This window comes from Odocoileus virginianus, unplaced genomic scaffold (genome assembly GCF_023699985.2).
Source record: "Odocoileus virginianus isolate 20LAN1187 ecotype Illinois unplaced genomic scaffold, Ovbor_1.2 Unplaced_Scaffold_16, whole genome shotgun sequence".
Classification (NCBI taxonomy): domain Eukaryota; kingdom Metazoa; phylum Chordata; class Mammalia; order Artiodactyla; family Cervidae; genus Odocoileus; species Odocoileus virginianus.
This window is the reverse complement of record NW_027224278.1, coordinates 641,629-657,835: the sequence shown is the minus strand read 5'-3', so window position 1 is coordinate 657,835 and position 16,207 is coordinate 641,629. Positions and strand designations below refer to the sequence as shown.

Here is a 16,207-nt window from a genome sequence, read left to right as displayed (position 1 = left end):
GGCGCGGGCTGGTTACCGGAAGTGGTCCAGTGAAAGAGTGGTCCCAAATTCAGGGCCCCTAACTTGGAAACAAAATAAAAGAAAACCTTAACTCGGGACCCAATTTCCAAAGAGTGTCCCCTGGGCGCGAGAAGGCCGGCGGGGGCAGTGATGCCACTGGCGGGAGGTCCCCGGAGCGTGTAGGCCGCGCACGGCTCTTCTCGGCGGGCGGGCAAAATGGGCGCCGGCGAGCAGGAGGCGCCGGCCCGGCCGTACGCCCGTTCCTCACACACCACGTCCGCCCGCGGCCAGACAGCGCCGCCTCCCAGCCGCCCCCCGAGCCCGGCCCCACGTCCTGCCCGCGGCCGGCCACCGCCCTCCGCCCCGACGGCCACGCCTGCCTCAACCGGCGCGGGCGTTTCCCAGGTGCCGCTGGGCCGGCCCCGCCCCCGCGTCCCAAGCCCCTCCCCCGCGCGCCCGCCCGCCCTGCCCCGCGCCCCAGGCCCCGCCCTGCCCCAAGCTCCGCCCCCGCCCTCCCGCCGGCCCACCCGCACCCCAGGCCCCGCTCCCACGTCCCAAGCTCCGCCCCTGTGAGCCCGCCCGCCCGCCCGGCCCCGCGTCCCATGCCCCGCCCCACACCCCAGGCCCGGCCCCCACGTCCCAAGCTCCGCCCCCGCGCGCCCACCCGCCCCGTCCCTCCCACAGGCCCTGCCTCCGCGTCCCAAGCCCCACCCCACGTCCCCAGCTCCGCCCCTGCGCGCCCCGCCCCGCCCCGAGCCCCAGGCCCCGCCCCCCGCGGAACCCGCCCGGCTGAGCGGCGGGTTGGCCAGGCCCGAGCTGGCCGGAGGCGGACGTGAACGGGCCGGGCCAAGATGGCGGTGCAGGTAGTGCAGGCAGCGCAAGCGGTCCATCTGGAGTCGGACGCCTTCCTTGTGTGTCTCAACCACGCTCTGAGCACGGAGAAGGAAGAGGTGATGGGGCTGTGCATTGGGGAGGTAAGTCAGCCGCCCAGCTCGGCCAGGACCCTGCCAAGCGGTCCCCTCACTTCCCCGGGTGGCTGCTGGCCGCGCCCGGGGCTCTACAGGCCACAGGCCTCCTCGGCTCATCTTTGGATAGATCCTTCCCTTTGCCTCGGCTCGCTGAAAGCTTCTGGAGCCTTCCACAAGCCCCCAGTGGTCCCCATCAAGCCTTGGGGAGCGGCGGGGGGGGGGGGAAGACTTGCATTTTCTCCTGGGTGTGCTCAGTCCTGGCCGACTCTTTGCGACCCCGTGTATTGCAGCCCGCCAGGCTCCTCCGTCCATGGCATTCTCCAGGCAAGAATACTGGAGTGGCTTGCCATTTCCTCCTCCAGGGTATCTTCCCCACCCAGGGGTCGAACCTGGGTCTCCTGCTTCTCTGACATTGGTAGGCGGGTTGTACTGTGTGGCTTTTCTTTAGATCTGGAGTTACCACCCCAGTGACCAAACCCGCGATTCAGAACAGAAAGAATCTGTTATAATGAGGCCATCGTGTATTAGGGAGCAGGCGTCCACGATTAGGGCCTTCACTGTCCCTCTAGGAGTCATTTTGAGGGCATCAAATAACCTAAGACAGGTGAGACTTTCCAAGACTCCCAAATTTCTGCTGCGTTAAATATTGCAGGGGCGAAAGAGACTGAGCTTACTTGTTGACAATCCGAAGTAAGAGTTGTCCAGGCTTTCATGCTGGTGTACAGGAACCTATCACCTGATTTTCATTTTATCTGCATCGTGTACCTCTAATACGGTTAATGTGATCAATAATGTTTTCTGCTCTTTCCCACTCTAGTTAAATGATGACTTAAGGTAAGAGTCTATTTGTTTATTCCTATCTTTTGATCTCTTTGTTACTGTTAACGCCAAATTATCACAGCTTTCCCAGTATTTTGGACCGGTTGTATTCTAACTTATCATGATGACTCTGGAGCTCCCTCAATAACCCAGTTTAAATCCCACCCCACCTCTGAAAGTTGTTTTCCACCTGACTTTCTAGTTAGGAGGATTGGCAGTTGAGATATGGTTGTGAAAAATATGGTTGTGGGAACCAAGATCCTAAGTGAAAGCTCTTTGGGGCAGATGGCGTGCATGGAAAGGGGCCGTGTCCCTCAGTTAATCCATTTCTCTGTCTAAATTGTCAGTGGCTTTCTGCCTCCCCCTGGTGGACCCTACAGGGATCTCCAAGATCTCCAGCTGCTTGAATGCTTTTGGCCGTGAAAGCTTTGGGTTACCTTTATTGAAACGTCAAAGCATAGCAGAATTTCTCCTTGGCAAACTCAACTGCTTAATATCCAGCGTTATAGGACTTTAGCTTTGACCATGAAAACTGTGCACTTGCCACTTAAGCATGTGTCTCAGACTCCTCCTTCCTAACAGTCATGAGCACAGCTCTAGTCTCAGTTTATTTCCCTCTTCTTTCTCTGTCTCTACTGTTTCATTGCAAAAACTGCTAATCCTCTTACTTTGCTTTGAGACCTTTTTTATATTCCCAAGCTCAGTTCCTTTTTTTCTAATTTATCCCCAAAAGGAATGACCCCAAATTTACATATACTGGAACTGAAATCGCACTGTTGCTGAAAAGGTACGTGTGCTCTCATTTTGCATGATGCAAACTTGCACTTGGGGATGGATTTCTGTCTGTCTGATGGGCTCAGCCGAGGATGAACCTCCTTTCTGCAGACCTTCATTTGTGGCTGGCGAGGGGGGGGGTTTGTTCTCTCTAGTAAAATCAGATGAAGAATCTCCTCACTAGGAATAGGACCTATTCTTTGCAGTGAATTTTTCCTACTCCATCGAAATGAGTAGCTGCCATCAGCTCTCCTCCTCGCTGACCTCTGCTGGGTTTGTGGCCCTTCTCCCATCTTCCTTGAGAATTTGGCTGGTTCGCATCCTGTTATCTTTTTATCCCAAGTCCCAACAGTCACTCAGGCAACCCTTCTCTGGTTACAGGCAACCTGTCTACACTCCTGCCCCACCTTTTCTGTTATTCTCCAGTTTTTGTGGTCGAGTATCATGCTTCTCAACTTAATTGTGCTCTTCAGTTCAGTTCAGTTGCTCAGTCGTGTCCGACTCTTTGTGACCCCATGAACTGCAGCACACCAGGCCTCCCTGTCCATCACCAACTCCCAGAGTCCACCCAAACTCATGTCCATTGAGTCAGTGATGCCATCCAACCATCTCATCCTCTGTTGTCCCCTTCTTCTCCTGCCCTCAATCTTTCCTAGCATCAGGGTCTTTTCAAATGAGTCAGCTCTTCTCATCAGGTGGCCAAAGTATTGGAGTTTCAGCTTCAACATCAGTCCTTCCAGTGAACACCCAGGACTGATCTCCTTTAGCTCTAGGACCAGTTAATTTTTCCCCTAGTGTATCACAGACCGACGCTTCTGTAAAATACAATAAAAGTGAATTCTGTTCTCCCATGAAGCAGATGATGAAGTAAAAGCTGTCAGGCAACAACTCCATCTAATTATTACCCGCACATACAATCCTCTCCATGTTAAACCACTTTGCCTTTCTTCTTCCCATAATTAGGAAAGACATCTACTCCTGTCTAAAGCTGTAGCTTCTTCCGAGACCTTGCTTCTCAAATATCCTTTCTCTCTTTTGAGTCTTCAACCTATTCTTGTGATCTGGCTTTTTTCCCTTAGAATACAGCTGTGCTTCAATTACTGTATTTTTCAGAAAGGAAGGAAAAATAACATCTCAATTCTGTCTGTTCCTGTAGTTAACTGCTCTTGTGTCCTTGCTTTAATAGCTGTGTCTACATGTTCCTTCCTTCTCTCCCTCTCATCATTTATGGACTTTTCCTCCTCTGCCTCAAATATGGTAGTCTCCTAGTTTCTGCCTTCACCTCTTCCCAGAATGTCTTCTTGGCCAACATGAACTTCCTTGTGGCTTTTCCTGCAGCAGACATTGAGGTTAGACAGATCTGTCTGCAAACGCTTTCTCTGATACTTATGGTGTGACTTTGGGCATGTGACTTCACATCTGTGAGCTTTGCTTTCCTTATCTCTAAAACAGGGATAATGATAGCCGCCAGCTTCCTAGAATTGTTGAGAGAGTTGGATCTGCATAATGTGTGTAAAGCAGCATCTGCAGAGTGGGCATTCCAGTAGTACCAACCTCCCTGGGTCATGGGGAGAGTTCAATTAAGTTAATACATGAAAAGCACTTTTCCAAATGCCCGACATGTGGCAGGTAGCCAGTAAATGTTGGCCATTCTGCCTGGTTGCTAATGCTTGGTAGATGCTAGTTAGTATAAATTACCCCATGCTCTAGAACTTCATACTCCACTGCCTTCTGGACATCCATGTTTAGTGTTCAAAACTTTCCTCTTTCCCAAACTCTCTTCTCCAACATTCCTCCTGCCATAGTAGTTCCCAAACGTAGCCGCATCTTGGAATCGCCCAATAGTCGCTACAGAATCCCGATTCCAACTCGGTTTTTGGTGAGACCTGTGTGGCGGCAGTCTGCAAAGCTCCCCAGGTGATTCTCACGTGCAGCCATGTTTGGGAACCATGGTGTCTCCATGGTCTCCTTGCCGGGAGTCTGTCCTGCCTGTAGGCTTTTCTTGTGACTGCTTATGATGTGATCTTTTGAGAACAGCACTCTGCTACAAGTCTGCTGAAAAGGCAGTGGGTTTTCTGTTTTTTTTTTTTTTTTTTTAGGATGAAGTCTTCTTAGTGAAGAAGTCAGGATCTTTCCTGACCTCATATCTGTTTCTCTCCTTACATGTCTCTAGGTGGGTCCGAGTTCTAACCATGGCAAATGATGTCAGTTTCCAGCTGATGCTGTGCTGTTTCACTTTTTCTGTCTGCTGGGTATTATGTCTGGGCTGCTTGCTATCCTTCTCTGTTTGGCTGACTCCCTTTCCCTTGTGGTTCAGTGCAGATGCCTTAAAGGAACCTGCCCTGACCTGTAGCATATCGATTAGGGTACATCAGGGATGTTGTCTTCGAGCTGTCAACCTGTCTGTCTTTCCGGATGTAACTACTGTATCCTGTTTATCTTTGTATACTTTAACCCTCATGCAGTGCCTCACATATCGTACAGATTTGATAAACACATTTTGTTTGAATTAGCATACCTCCCCTGCAGTAGGAAATTAGGGTTACCTGCCCAGGATCCCTGGAGCGCCATGCTAGGGGGTGCAAACTTGCTGGAAAGGGCCAGATGGTAAATATGTTTAGCATTGGGGGCCATACAGTTTCTGCTGTAGTTCCTCAGCTCTGCCAGCATGGTGCAGAAGCAGCTACTGGAAGATAAATGAATGAACATGGCCAGAATTGGCCCGAGGGAGACCAGGCCAGCCATAGTTTGCTGACCTTTGATCTGTACCAAGGCAGACGCGCAAAAGGAACTGGAAAAGGGTAGGGGCTGATCTAGTCCAGCTGGAATATCTTCTTTCCTGTGTGACTATGACCATAACAGTCTGTTCCTCAATCCCTTCAGCTCCCTGTGACTTTTGGGGACATCTGTCAGTCCTCTGTGACCTCTGTGCTTTTTTTAATTTTCTTTTTGAGACCTGAGCTGGTCTCACCACCGTATCCTAAACTTCTTTTTTTCATTCCTCTTAGGCACTAAACCTTTCTCTGAGTAGAGAAAGAAAATTCACCCTGGGCAGCAACTCCTGTTAAAATAGTTTAATGATGTAATCTGATTTTTTCAGAGTCCATGTCCTCATCTTGAATTCTCTGTCAGTTTGTACCATGCACATTCGATACGAAACTTCATGAGTTGAGCAACCTTATCTGTCTGGTTAATGTTGGCATGGAATATCTTTTTCCATCCTTTTATTTTTAGCTTTTCTGTGTACTAATATTTGAAAGTGTGTCTCTTATTGGCAGCCTGTAGTTTTTAAAAAAATCTATAGTCTGATAATCATTTGAATTGGACTGTTTAGTCCAAATACATTTAGTGTAATTATATATATATAACATGCACACCACACAGATCTATAAATATATATATTATAACTGTCATATTTTTGGTTTCTATTTGACCTTTTTTTTTCTTTTTCTCTCCTTCCTTGCCTTCTTTTGGATTCATCAGTATATTATTTCCCTGTGATCCTCCATTAATTAGATATAAAATTTTTTACTCTTTTTGTAGTTATTATCCTACATATTGCAATAGGCATTCTTGATTTGTTAGTCTAACACAAGTTACTGTTTTTAATATTTCCCTGATAACAGTAGAGCTTTGAACATTGAAATTTCATTTCCATCCTCCCACCTTTTGGATTACTATTTGCATGGATTTTATTGATATGCTATTTTAAGCCCCACATGACATTGTCATGCTGTTCTGTACAGTTAGCTGTATTTGTATTTACTCATATTTTACCCTTTATGGTGTTTCTCACTTTGTCATACCTGAGATTTTCCTTTCTCTTTTTAGTGTTTCTGGGCTGATAATGATCTCTCGGTTTTTTTTGCACATGAAAATGTCACCCATTCTCTTTATGCTTGGTTGTTTCTGTTTCAAAGTCAGCTCTTGCCTTGTTGCTCCCTGGAAGGTCGAATTTCTTTCTGTCTCTACTTTTGATTTTCTTTTCTTTTTTGTGTTAAAGGTAACATTGATTTATTTGGCTGCACTGGGTCTTAGTTGTGACATGTGGGATCTTTAGTTGCAGCATGTGGTATCTAGTTCCACGACTTGGGATTGAACCCAGGCCCCCTGCATTGGGAGTGCAGAGTCTTATTCCCTGACCACCAGGGAAATTCCCTAATTTTCTTTATTGTATCCTCTGTGCCTGCCAGATACTGTATGGTGGCTGGGGTTAGAAAATAACTAAAACATGTTGCTTGCCCTTAAGGAGCTTGTGTTCTACTAGTTATTGTTGTTCAGTTGCTAAGTTGTGTCCAACTCTTTGTGATCCCATGGACTGCAGCACGCCAGGCTCCTCTGTCCTCCACTATCTCCCAGATTTGCTCAAACTCATGTCTCTTGAAGCTCCAATATTTTGGCCACCTGATGTGAAGAGCTGACTCATTGGAAAAGACCCTGATGCTGGGAAAGATGGAAGGTGGGAGAAGGGGACGATAGAGGATGAGATGTTCTGGTACTTGAGCTTAGTCACTCAGTCATGTCCAGCTCTTTGCGACCTCATGGACTGCAGCATGCCAGGCTTCCCTGTCCATCACCAACTTCCAGAGTTTACTCAAACTCGTGTCCATTGAGTCAGTGATGTCATCCAACCATCTCATCCTCTGTTGTCCCCTTCTCCTCCTGCCCCCAATCCCTCCCAGCATCAGGGTCTTTTCCAATGAGTCAGCTCTTCGCATCAGGTGGCCAAAGTACTGGAGTTTCAGCTTCAACATCAGTCCCTCCAATGAATATTCAGGACTGATTTCCTTTAGGATAGACTGGTTGGATCTCCTTGCAGTCAAGAGTCTTCTCCAACACCACAGGTCAATAGCATTCATTCTTCATCGCTTAGCCTTCTTTATGGTCCAACTCTGTTAGAGGAGGAGATTGTCAACAAATAGACATGTGTAAGCTCTAGCAGATATGTGTGTGTAATAAGTGAAGTTGTGTGGGAGGGGAGAAGGACTCATACTTTATAGGATGAGCAGGTAATTTAAAATCTATGAAAGAGTTCATGAGGTGAAAAAAAAGGCGTGAAAAGGAACCACAGGTGAAGCACAGTAGCCGCACGTGCCTCATGGCTGCTTTGCTGCACAGTATAAGGTCTATCACTTACTTCAAATGTCTCATATTTCACCCTCGTCCTTGTAATTTCTGGCAATTCCATACCAACCTGTTCTCCTGAAACTCTTCAACCATTTTATTGTTCTGCTTTTGACCCCTCTGTCTCCCTTCCTCGTTCCTCTTACTGTACCCCATCCTAAACCATGGGTGCACCCCTGGATTCACCCTGGACCTCTGTTCCCTGTCCTCACACAATTCCTTGCCTTGATTTCAAGGCTCTCATCTGAGTTCAGCTCATCTGAAAACACTCTCATCTTCCCTCTCCTAGACCCTTTCTAAGCTTTGATCTGCCTCCTCTGTTCTGAGTTTCAACCTTGACAGTTTCCTGGCCTCTATCACTTAGGTTGCATAAGCTCTGAAATCTTGCAGATTCTTAATGATTTTCCAGTCTGTTTCTTCCATCTTGGACATACACACAAGCTGGTACTTCATGGTCAAGCGATCTGAAATAGTCTCCTTCCTTGGACGTCATCCTGCAGACCACGGCTTGCTTCCGAGACCTTGAATATTTCCACTCTAACATTTCTCAGCCTGTCTGCCATTCCACCTCGAGTTCTTGATTTCAGTCAGTTGGCTGGTTTGTCTCCCAAATATCTTACTGACGTCAATTTGGAATCTATGGAAATTCTGTCTATCTGTGCACATACACACAACAATTAGGAGATAAGATACACTCGGCTGCCTTTTCTGGAAAGCTTTCTTTTTTTTTTTCTTTCAAAATAAGTGACTCGTTTCCCCTGAGCTTCTATAGCATTTATTTACTGCATTATTTTAATGTAGTTTCACATATGATTCTTGCTGTGCAACTGCATGTTAGGTGGTTGGCGCTCAGCGTTGTATTTTTGCACATAGTTGGAAATCAAATGATTATTACTTGATTGTTGCAAAGTCCTCCCTTGATGTAAATCTCACATTTTGTTTGGAAATGTATATATTGAGTTTGGATATATTTGAAACATTCCATCATGCATGAGAAAAATCCAAGTTTTCTAAGATGGCAACTTTTTAACCTGATAGTATAATATGATGTGTCCTCTAATTGCAGGAGGAGATAATTATTGGAGAGAGACAGAAGTAAACATTTCTGTGGATTTTCCTGTAGGTTGACACCGTCAGAATTGTTCACATTCATTCTGTCATCATCCTGCGACGTTCCGATAAGAGGAAGGATCGCGTGGAAATTTCTCCAGAGCAGCTGTCTGCGGCCTCAACAGAGGCAGAGATATCCTTACTGGTCGATGAGAAGCGTTTATGTGCTCTGAGGCTTCCAGGTTCCTCTGTTTGCTCCTTTTCTGCTTGGTGACTGTTTCTCAGTTCTCATATTTACTCCTTAGATCCAGTTGCTTGGTTAAGTGATCAGATGGGGCATTTGCTTCCCATGATTCTGGATTCCATAGGTCAACCATAACAAATCAAATTTGCATCAGTGGTTTTAGTAATTTATCAATCCTTTGGAATAAGTTAATCTTCTAGTCAACTGAAAAGTAACTTTGAAAACTAGAAAACATGCATGGTAGAAACTTTTGAAAGGTACAGTAGTGTGTACAAAATAAGTACTTCTCTCCAGCTTCCATGCCCTAGTTCCCCAACCATTCCTCCCTGGACATAACCAGGACTATCACATCTTCATGTAACTTTATGGTTGAATTATTTGCATACAAAAACATATAAGAATGTTTTCTTTTTTACAGAGTTTTGAATACATATGGTAGCTGTAATGGTACATAACAGTGTACCTAGAGAATTGTCCACTGATACAGAGATACCTCACTCTTAAGCCTGCATAACACAGCCCTTGATGGTTGGGCTGACCTCATGCAGATGTTGAGGTTATTTTCAGTCTTTTACTGATGGTAGTGCAGTACAAGCATGGAGCCCTAACCACCAGACCACCAGGGAATTCCCTAAAAAGCTGTCTTAGACTTAGTTGTGTAGACAGGTCTGTTGGGTTTCAGTGTAAGTCATTTTCAGGAAAATGAACCAGCAACAGAATGGGACAGCTTTTTCTCTTCAGCTGAGCTCTTATCTCAAGTTAGAGCCTCAGATAGTTATGGCGCATGGGCTTAGTTGCTTAATGGCATATGTGATCTTCCCAGATCAGGGATCAATTCTGCGTCCTCTGCACTGGCAGCCAGATTCTTTACCACTGAGCCACCAAGGAAGCCCTCACATGACTTTTTCAAAATTTTGCACTTCTTAAGAGGATGAGGATAGGTTGGACCAGAGAGAGAATAGAGGATTACTCAAGTTAATCATGTGACATCCAAATACTAACTAAACTGGATTAAGAGGCTATAACTGTATCCAAGAATGGAAACCATTCTGCTTTTTTTTTTTAAAGAAAAACCTTCGTCTTTAGATGGAAAGTGTGGGAAATTTTGGCATTGACCTTTGACCTTTTTAGACTTTTGTTGACATTAAATTGTAACGGGTTTATTTGAAACTTTAAGATGCTCTCTGAGCCCTTATTAGCATCACAGATTTTGTTTCCGCAAGTTGAAAATACCTTGACAGACACACAGGTTGGCTGAACTGACGGGTCGCCCCATGAGAGTTGTGGGTTGGTATCACTCCCATCCCCATATAACTGTTTGGCCTTCACATGTTGGTAAGTACTCTAGGGTTGCAGTGTTTATTGCTTTTAGAAATGAATATCATTTTTCCTTCTCTGCTACATGGCTTATGGTTTCTCCAGGGGATCTTCCCGACCCAGGGATTGAACCCTGGTCTCCTGCATTACAGGCAGATTCTTTACCATCCAAGCCACCAGGGAAGTCCTCTCTTTAAGCAGATGTCCTTATTTTCATTTTACGGTTTTAAAAGTACTGATTTATGTCATACTGATTTGTTGTTCACAGAGCTAAAATTTCAGCGCTCCATTTTGACACTGTTCAGGAAATCAGGACTAAAACCTGACAACTGGCTGATATCCAAATAGAGTCTTATTGCTCATAATAAATAAACTGTAACTGAAAATTGCCAAATGTGCCTGTCTGGTACACTCCCATTTGGAAGAATCAAAGATGTGAAGGGGGATATTTACAAACTTGATGTTTACTTTTTCTCTTTGACATTATATCATCCTATCTCTTGGTGCTCTGAAGCTGCCTTCTCACCCCTCTAATTAGTATAATTTAACAAAATTGTTTTCTCTCCTTTGATTTTTATCCCTTTTCTCTAATTGTGGTCATCTTTTTGTCTGTACCTGACTCTTTGGAAAGACGTAGAATAACTTGACTTGCAGAAATGAATGTTTTCTCCTCTACCCTGTGAGTTAGAGTTCTCCCCCCTCACGTCAGTGAGGAGTTAGCAGAGCTGAGGTCTGAACCAGATCTGTCTCCTAGGTCTGTAGTCTCTCCACTGTGAGGTTTTCATCCTAGCCATAGTCATCAGTGGATTAGAACACTTCTGTGTTCATCTACCCTGTGACATGAATTCCCCCAAATTAGGAGTCATGGTTCTTCATGTGGTGAAGGCTACCTCTCAGTCACCTGGGAGAGCTTTTCTAAAATGTACCTGCTCTCAATTCATCTTTCCTCACCCTGTCTGTTATTGCCACAATTCCAGGGAGTGGATTGAAACACTTTGTTTGATGGAAGAGAAAAAGTTGGAAGCTGGAACCTGTGGCAACAAGAATAGTGGTATTTTTAACTTTGATTTTGACATAATTTCAGACTTGAAGTTGATAAAATAGTACACAGAATTCCTGAATACTCTTCCTCCAGATTTGCCAAATGTTAGCATTTCAAAACATTTGCTGTATAACTCTGTCTACATACATGTATGTATATGCATGTGTGTGTGAGAGTAAGTTGCAGACCCTAATCCCCCTTTACTCCTAAGTACTCTTTTGGTGTGACTCTCTTAAATACAAAGAATTCTCTTATATAGTCACAGTGTGCATTTATAAAAATTCATAAATTTATATTGATATCCTACAATTATTGAAATTACTGGCATCATTCTAATTTTTTTTCTTGGCTCATCGAACTGAGCACCTGGAATTTGCTGCATGCTGGCAACTGTTATAGTATTTGCAACTATTTACATTGTATTAGGTATTATATTAGAAGGAAATAGCAACCCACTCCAGTATTCTTGCCTGGAGAATCCCAGGGACAAAGAAACCTTGTGGGCTGCCGTCTGTGGGGTGGCACAGAGTCGGACATGACTGAAGCGACTTAGCAGCAGGTATTATATTAATAATAGATGATTTAAAGTATATGGGAGGATGTGCCTAGGTTATATGCAAATATTGCACCATTTTATTGAAGAGACTTGAGCCTCTGCAGATTTTGGTATCTGCCCTGGGAGTTAAGTGTCCTGAAACAAATCCCTGCAAATACTGAGGGATGACTCTATATGACATTTTTTCCCATGTTTATTACAATACCGAAAAAAGATGCCACAGTATTCATCAGCAAAAATCTTTTAAGGACAAAGAGGGAGTACAATTGAATATCTAAAGTTGAAGAGCAGACACCATTTGAATGATTAACAAGAAGAATCCATTAGGTCTCTCAGCTGCCATCTCAAGAGGATTTGTGGTGGTCGAACTGTGAGTAGAAGTAAAGAAAAAATGATCTCCCAGATAAATTGCTGTATACAGCTTATCTCCAAACAGCCATTTCAGAATCGAGTCAAACAGTGGCCCTGTATTAGCAGGCCTTGGAAAAAAATGAGTGATGAATTTTAAAAAAAGGTTGATTTAAAGTATGTACAGTACATACATTTCATAGGGAAAGAATCCCTAGCTATGTTAATGAATGAAAAGAGTAAATGACATTTTTTTTTTCCATTCAAGAAAAGGAAGAGAGAGAGAAGGCTGTGAGAATGGGGTGTGTATATGTGTAACAAGAATTGTAATGCTGTCATGCCTACTCCTCACCCCACTGTAGTCTGGCTCCTAGCCTATTACTGTTGAAGTGGATCATGCCAAAGTCACCAGAGACATCCACGTTGAAAATCTAGGAAACATTCTAAGTCTCCACATTATGTAGCATGTGACTCTACAACCACTCTCTACTTCTTGAAACACTTTTCAGATAATCATGAGGGCTGCGTGGCTCTTAAGGGAAGAAACTAAGCCCAGGCTCGGAGCTGAAAGGCCTCATCCCAGACAAGACAGCTACTAAGTAGCAGAGTCAGTATCTGAATAGAGGTTTCTGTGAATTGGGGGCCTCTGATTACCCAGGGTCTGCTTTGTCCCATCAAGTGGGAATGCTATTTATGAAAACAGGAAATGGAAGAGGAAGCTTAAGTTTGGTGGTGAGGAAAGAGACAGTTGAGTGACATCATACCTGTGCAACTAACTTCCCCAAATTTTACCTAAAGGGCATGGTTTCCAAGGGGCTTCCCTGGTGGCTCAGCTGGTAAAGAATCTGCCTGCCATGCAGAAGACCTGGGTTCGATCCCTGGGTTGGGAAGATTCCCCTGGAGAAGGGAAAGGCTACCCACTCCAGTGTTCTGGCCTGGAGAATTCCATGGACTGTATAGTCCATGGGGTCGCAAAGAGTTGGACACGACTGAGCAACTTTCACTTACTTACTCATGGTTTCCAGAAGAAAAAGACAAGCAATTGAAATAGCGCAGCCTAAATCGTAAATTGGAGAAGGCAATGGCAAACCACTCCAGTACTCTTGCCTAGAAAATCCCATGGACAGAGGAGCCTAGGTAGGCTGCAGTCCATGGGGTCGCTAAGAGTTGGACACAACTGAACGACTTCACTTTCACTTTTCACTTTCCTGCATTGGAGAAGGAAATGGCAACCCACTCCAGTGTTCTTGCCTGGAGAATCCCAGGGACGGGGGAGCCTGGTGGGCTGTCTATGGGGTCGCACAGAGCCGGACATGACTGAAGCGACTTAGCAGCAGCAGCAGTAACATATGGTAAATTGCGCGAGACTTGGCACTATTTTTAAGTCACTCTTACATTCACTTTCCCGTCTTTGGAAGTGCACAGTAAGAGGACAAATGTGACTGTAGGTATGTTCTTATTTTTGATACCTACTCAGTCGTTTTGTAAGAAATGAAACACTGTTAGAATGATGTCATTGTTAGTTAATTTATCACCAAAGTTGCTGGATCCCATCAACCTACCATGACAAATATAGGCTGTGGTTTTAATTAAGCAGTTTTCTATAACCAGTCATTTAAAACATTTACATTTTGCCGGTACCAGCCGGCAATGTGAACAGGTCCCGACCGCAGCAGCACGGAAGCCTGAGAAAAGAAGCTGAAAGTAAAGGATGGGGTCGAGAGGGCTGAATGCTCTTTAGGCAAGTCAGCGATTTTATTGAGTAAAACAGCTACCTTTATACTAGTACAAGCAGAAAACATAGTTCATAAAAAATGCCATCTGGTGTTTGTCACATCAATACAATTCTTTGTCTTAAGTGATTGCAGAAGCTTACATCTTGTTTTTGGCATTCCAAGATAAACTACTAAGTGAAGGTCACTACTATGTTTTTCTCAAGGAAGAACAAAGGAGACCCAGCAAATGTTTTACTACTTTATCATGGGGTGGCGGGACAGGGAATGGCCTCTTTCAAGGCTTTCCCAGGGCCTTTTTGGGCCTTGAGCAGGCCGGCTCCCCGCATCTCCCCCTTTTTTATTTATTAAAGGCCGAGCCTTCTTACATATTCCTCGAGAAAAAGTAGACAAGGTTATTTTTTCAAAATCTGGGCAAATTTTATAATCCTTTCAGTAACCAGATTCATAATACATTGTAGAAAACATGGTCCACAACAAAGAACACAGAGTACAACAACAAGCACTATGAGCAGGGTCTTCCACCAATCACTCTCAAACCAGGATTTAACTTGCTCCCAAAAAGAAAGGGAGGAATCCTGCATAGAAAGTATTTGATGTTGAAGATCATTTACAGCATCAGACACATTGGAAGATAAATCTGGGATATACACACAACATTCTACTTTTATTATAGCGCAGGTCCCACCTTGAGCAGCAGTAATAATGTCTAGGGCCATGTGGTTTTGTAAAACGGCTTTTCTCATTTGTTTCTGTTCTTCATTTAGAGCCTCAATAGCCTTTTTAGTGTCTAATAAGGCTTGTTGAGTAAAATTAGTTAAAGCATCTACATGGGCCATTATGTCGACCATCCCAATAGAGGGAACAAATACTGCTGCCAAATAATCATACCAATGAAATACAGCTCGAGACCATCGCCCTCGCAAAAAGGGAAGGTTGGCAGGGTTCTTGATGGGCTTATGACTAATACAGCCAGGAGCAAACACAAATCCAAGGCTGCACCGTCCTACCCAGCCCACAGGCAGCCATGGCCAGACATTAGGACCACAAATCCATTTTGTTCCGTTAGGAGCAACCCATCTGATGCCTGGGTTATAAAGCCAATCAGATCCTGGCCAAGGCGTGGATGTTTTGACGGAAAAAGTAACATCAATTATGCATTCACACAAAGAATTAGGAGTAATACCCATATGCTTTAACAAATGTCTGCCTAAATTTCTTTCTCCAAAGTTGGGTTGATGTTCTTGTTGTTCCCAGCAAATGTCCACTCGTTTCAGCAATTGTCCTTTTTCTGGGGTCATCCAAAAGTATTCATCCCAAATCTGATAATAGTCCCCAAAATATCGGCTGGGGTGATCTTGTCCCTTACTGGAGGAATTAACATACTGATTAAAGGCAGCAGAAATTGTCTTAAGGCTTTGGTTGGCATTAAATCTAATCCAGGAATCATAAGGTTTCGAATTACACCAGGTCAAAGCTGTAATATTAAGAGAATTAAGGCTAAGGTGAATCTGCTTATATTGTTTTAAAAATTCACACACCGCAGGTAATTCTTCCTGACTCATCGGCAAAACCCACCATGGTAAACCATTTACAACTGACAAAGGCATGGCAGTGCATACCCAACAAGCAGAGGTATTATAAAAGTCAGCATAGGAATGAGCCCAAGAAAGAAAAACATTTCCTTCAGCTCTAGGAAATGCTTGATTCATGACAGCACATGCCAATGCAAGCACCAGGTAGGATAGGGAAGTGTGTGGATTGATTGTATCCACAGCAATGTGTCTTGCTCGTTCCACGAACTCATGTAGTTGTTGATTTGTTGGCAGAACATTCCTCTCTTGTATCTGCAGCCTCTCCATTCGAGCAGTCAGTGACCGTCTCCGTCTGGCGTACCAGCCTCTCTGGGAGCCAGCGCGGTGCTTTGGCATCCTGTGGAAAAACACAAACATGTCCCCGTCCCCATATCAAAACAGGGTGAGGGCCATGCCATTGATTAGTAGTTGGATCTTTCCAAGTTACAAAGGGTTTGTTAATAGCAGCTGGGGACCAGAATCGCTGTGCTGCGGTTTTGCCTTCAGAGTCCAAATTTAAAAAATTAAGAATGAAAAGGGCATGATGTAAGTAATTATATGGTGTGAGGGGATATAACTCCCCCTTCTTTAATTTTAAAAGCTGATGTTTTAATGTCTGATGAGCTCGTTCAACGATGCCTTGGCCTTGGGGATTGTA

The 16,207-nt window shown here is 44.6% G+C and overlaps 1 protein-coding gene across 1 annotated transcript in view; it reads left to right on the top strand.

The window, feature by feature from the left end:
* The first annotated feature begins 836 nt into the window (after positions 1–836).
* BRCC3 (BRCA1/BRCA2-containing complex subunit 3) overlaps positions 837–16,207 on the top strand; it is a 68,805-nt gene continuing 53,434 nt past the window's right edge. Inside the window, 6 exon segments of the mRNA XM_020889552.2 lie at positions 837–974; positions 1,786–1,802; positions 2,521–2,552; positions 2,555–2,574; positions 8,809–8,928; positions 10,227–10,314. Coding sequence (XP_020745211.2) covers positions 852–974; positions 1,786–1,802; positions 2,521–2,552; positions 2,555–2,574; positions 8,809–8,928; positions 10,227–10,314 — 400 coding nt within the window. The 5' untranslated portion in view covers positions 837–851.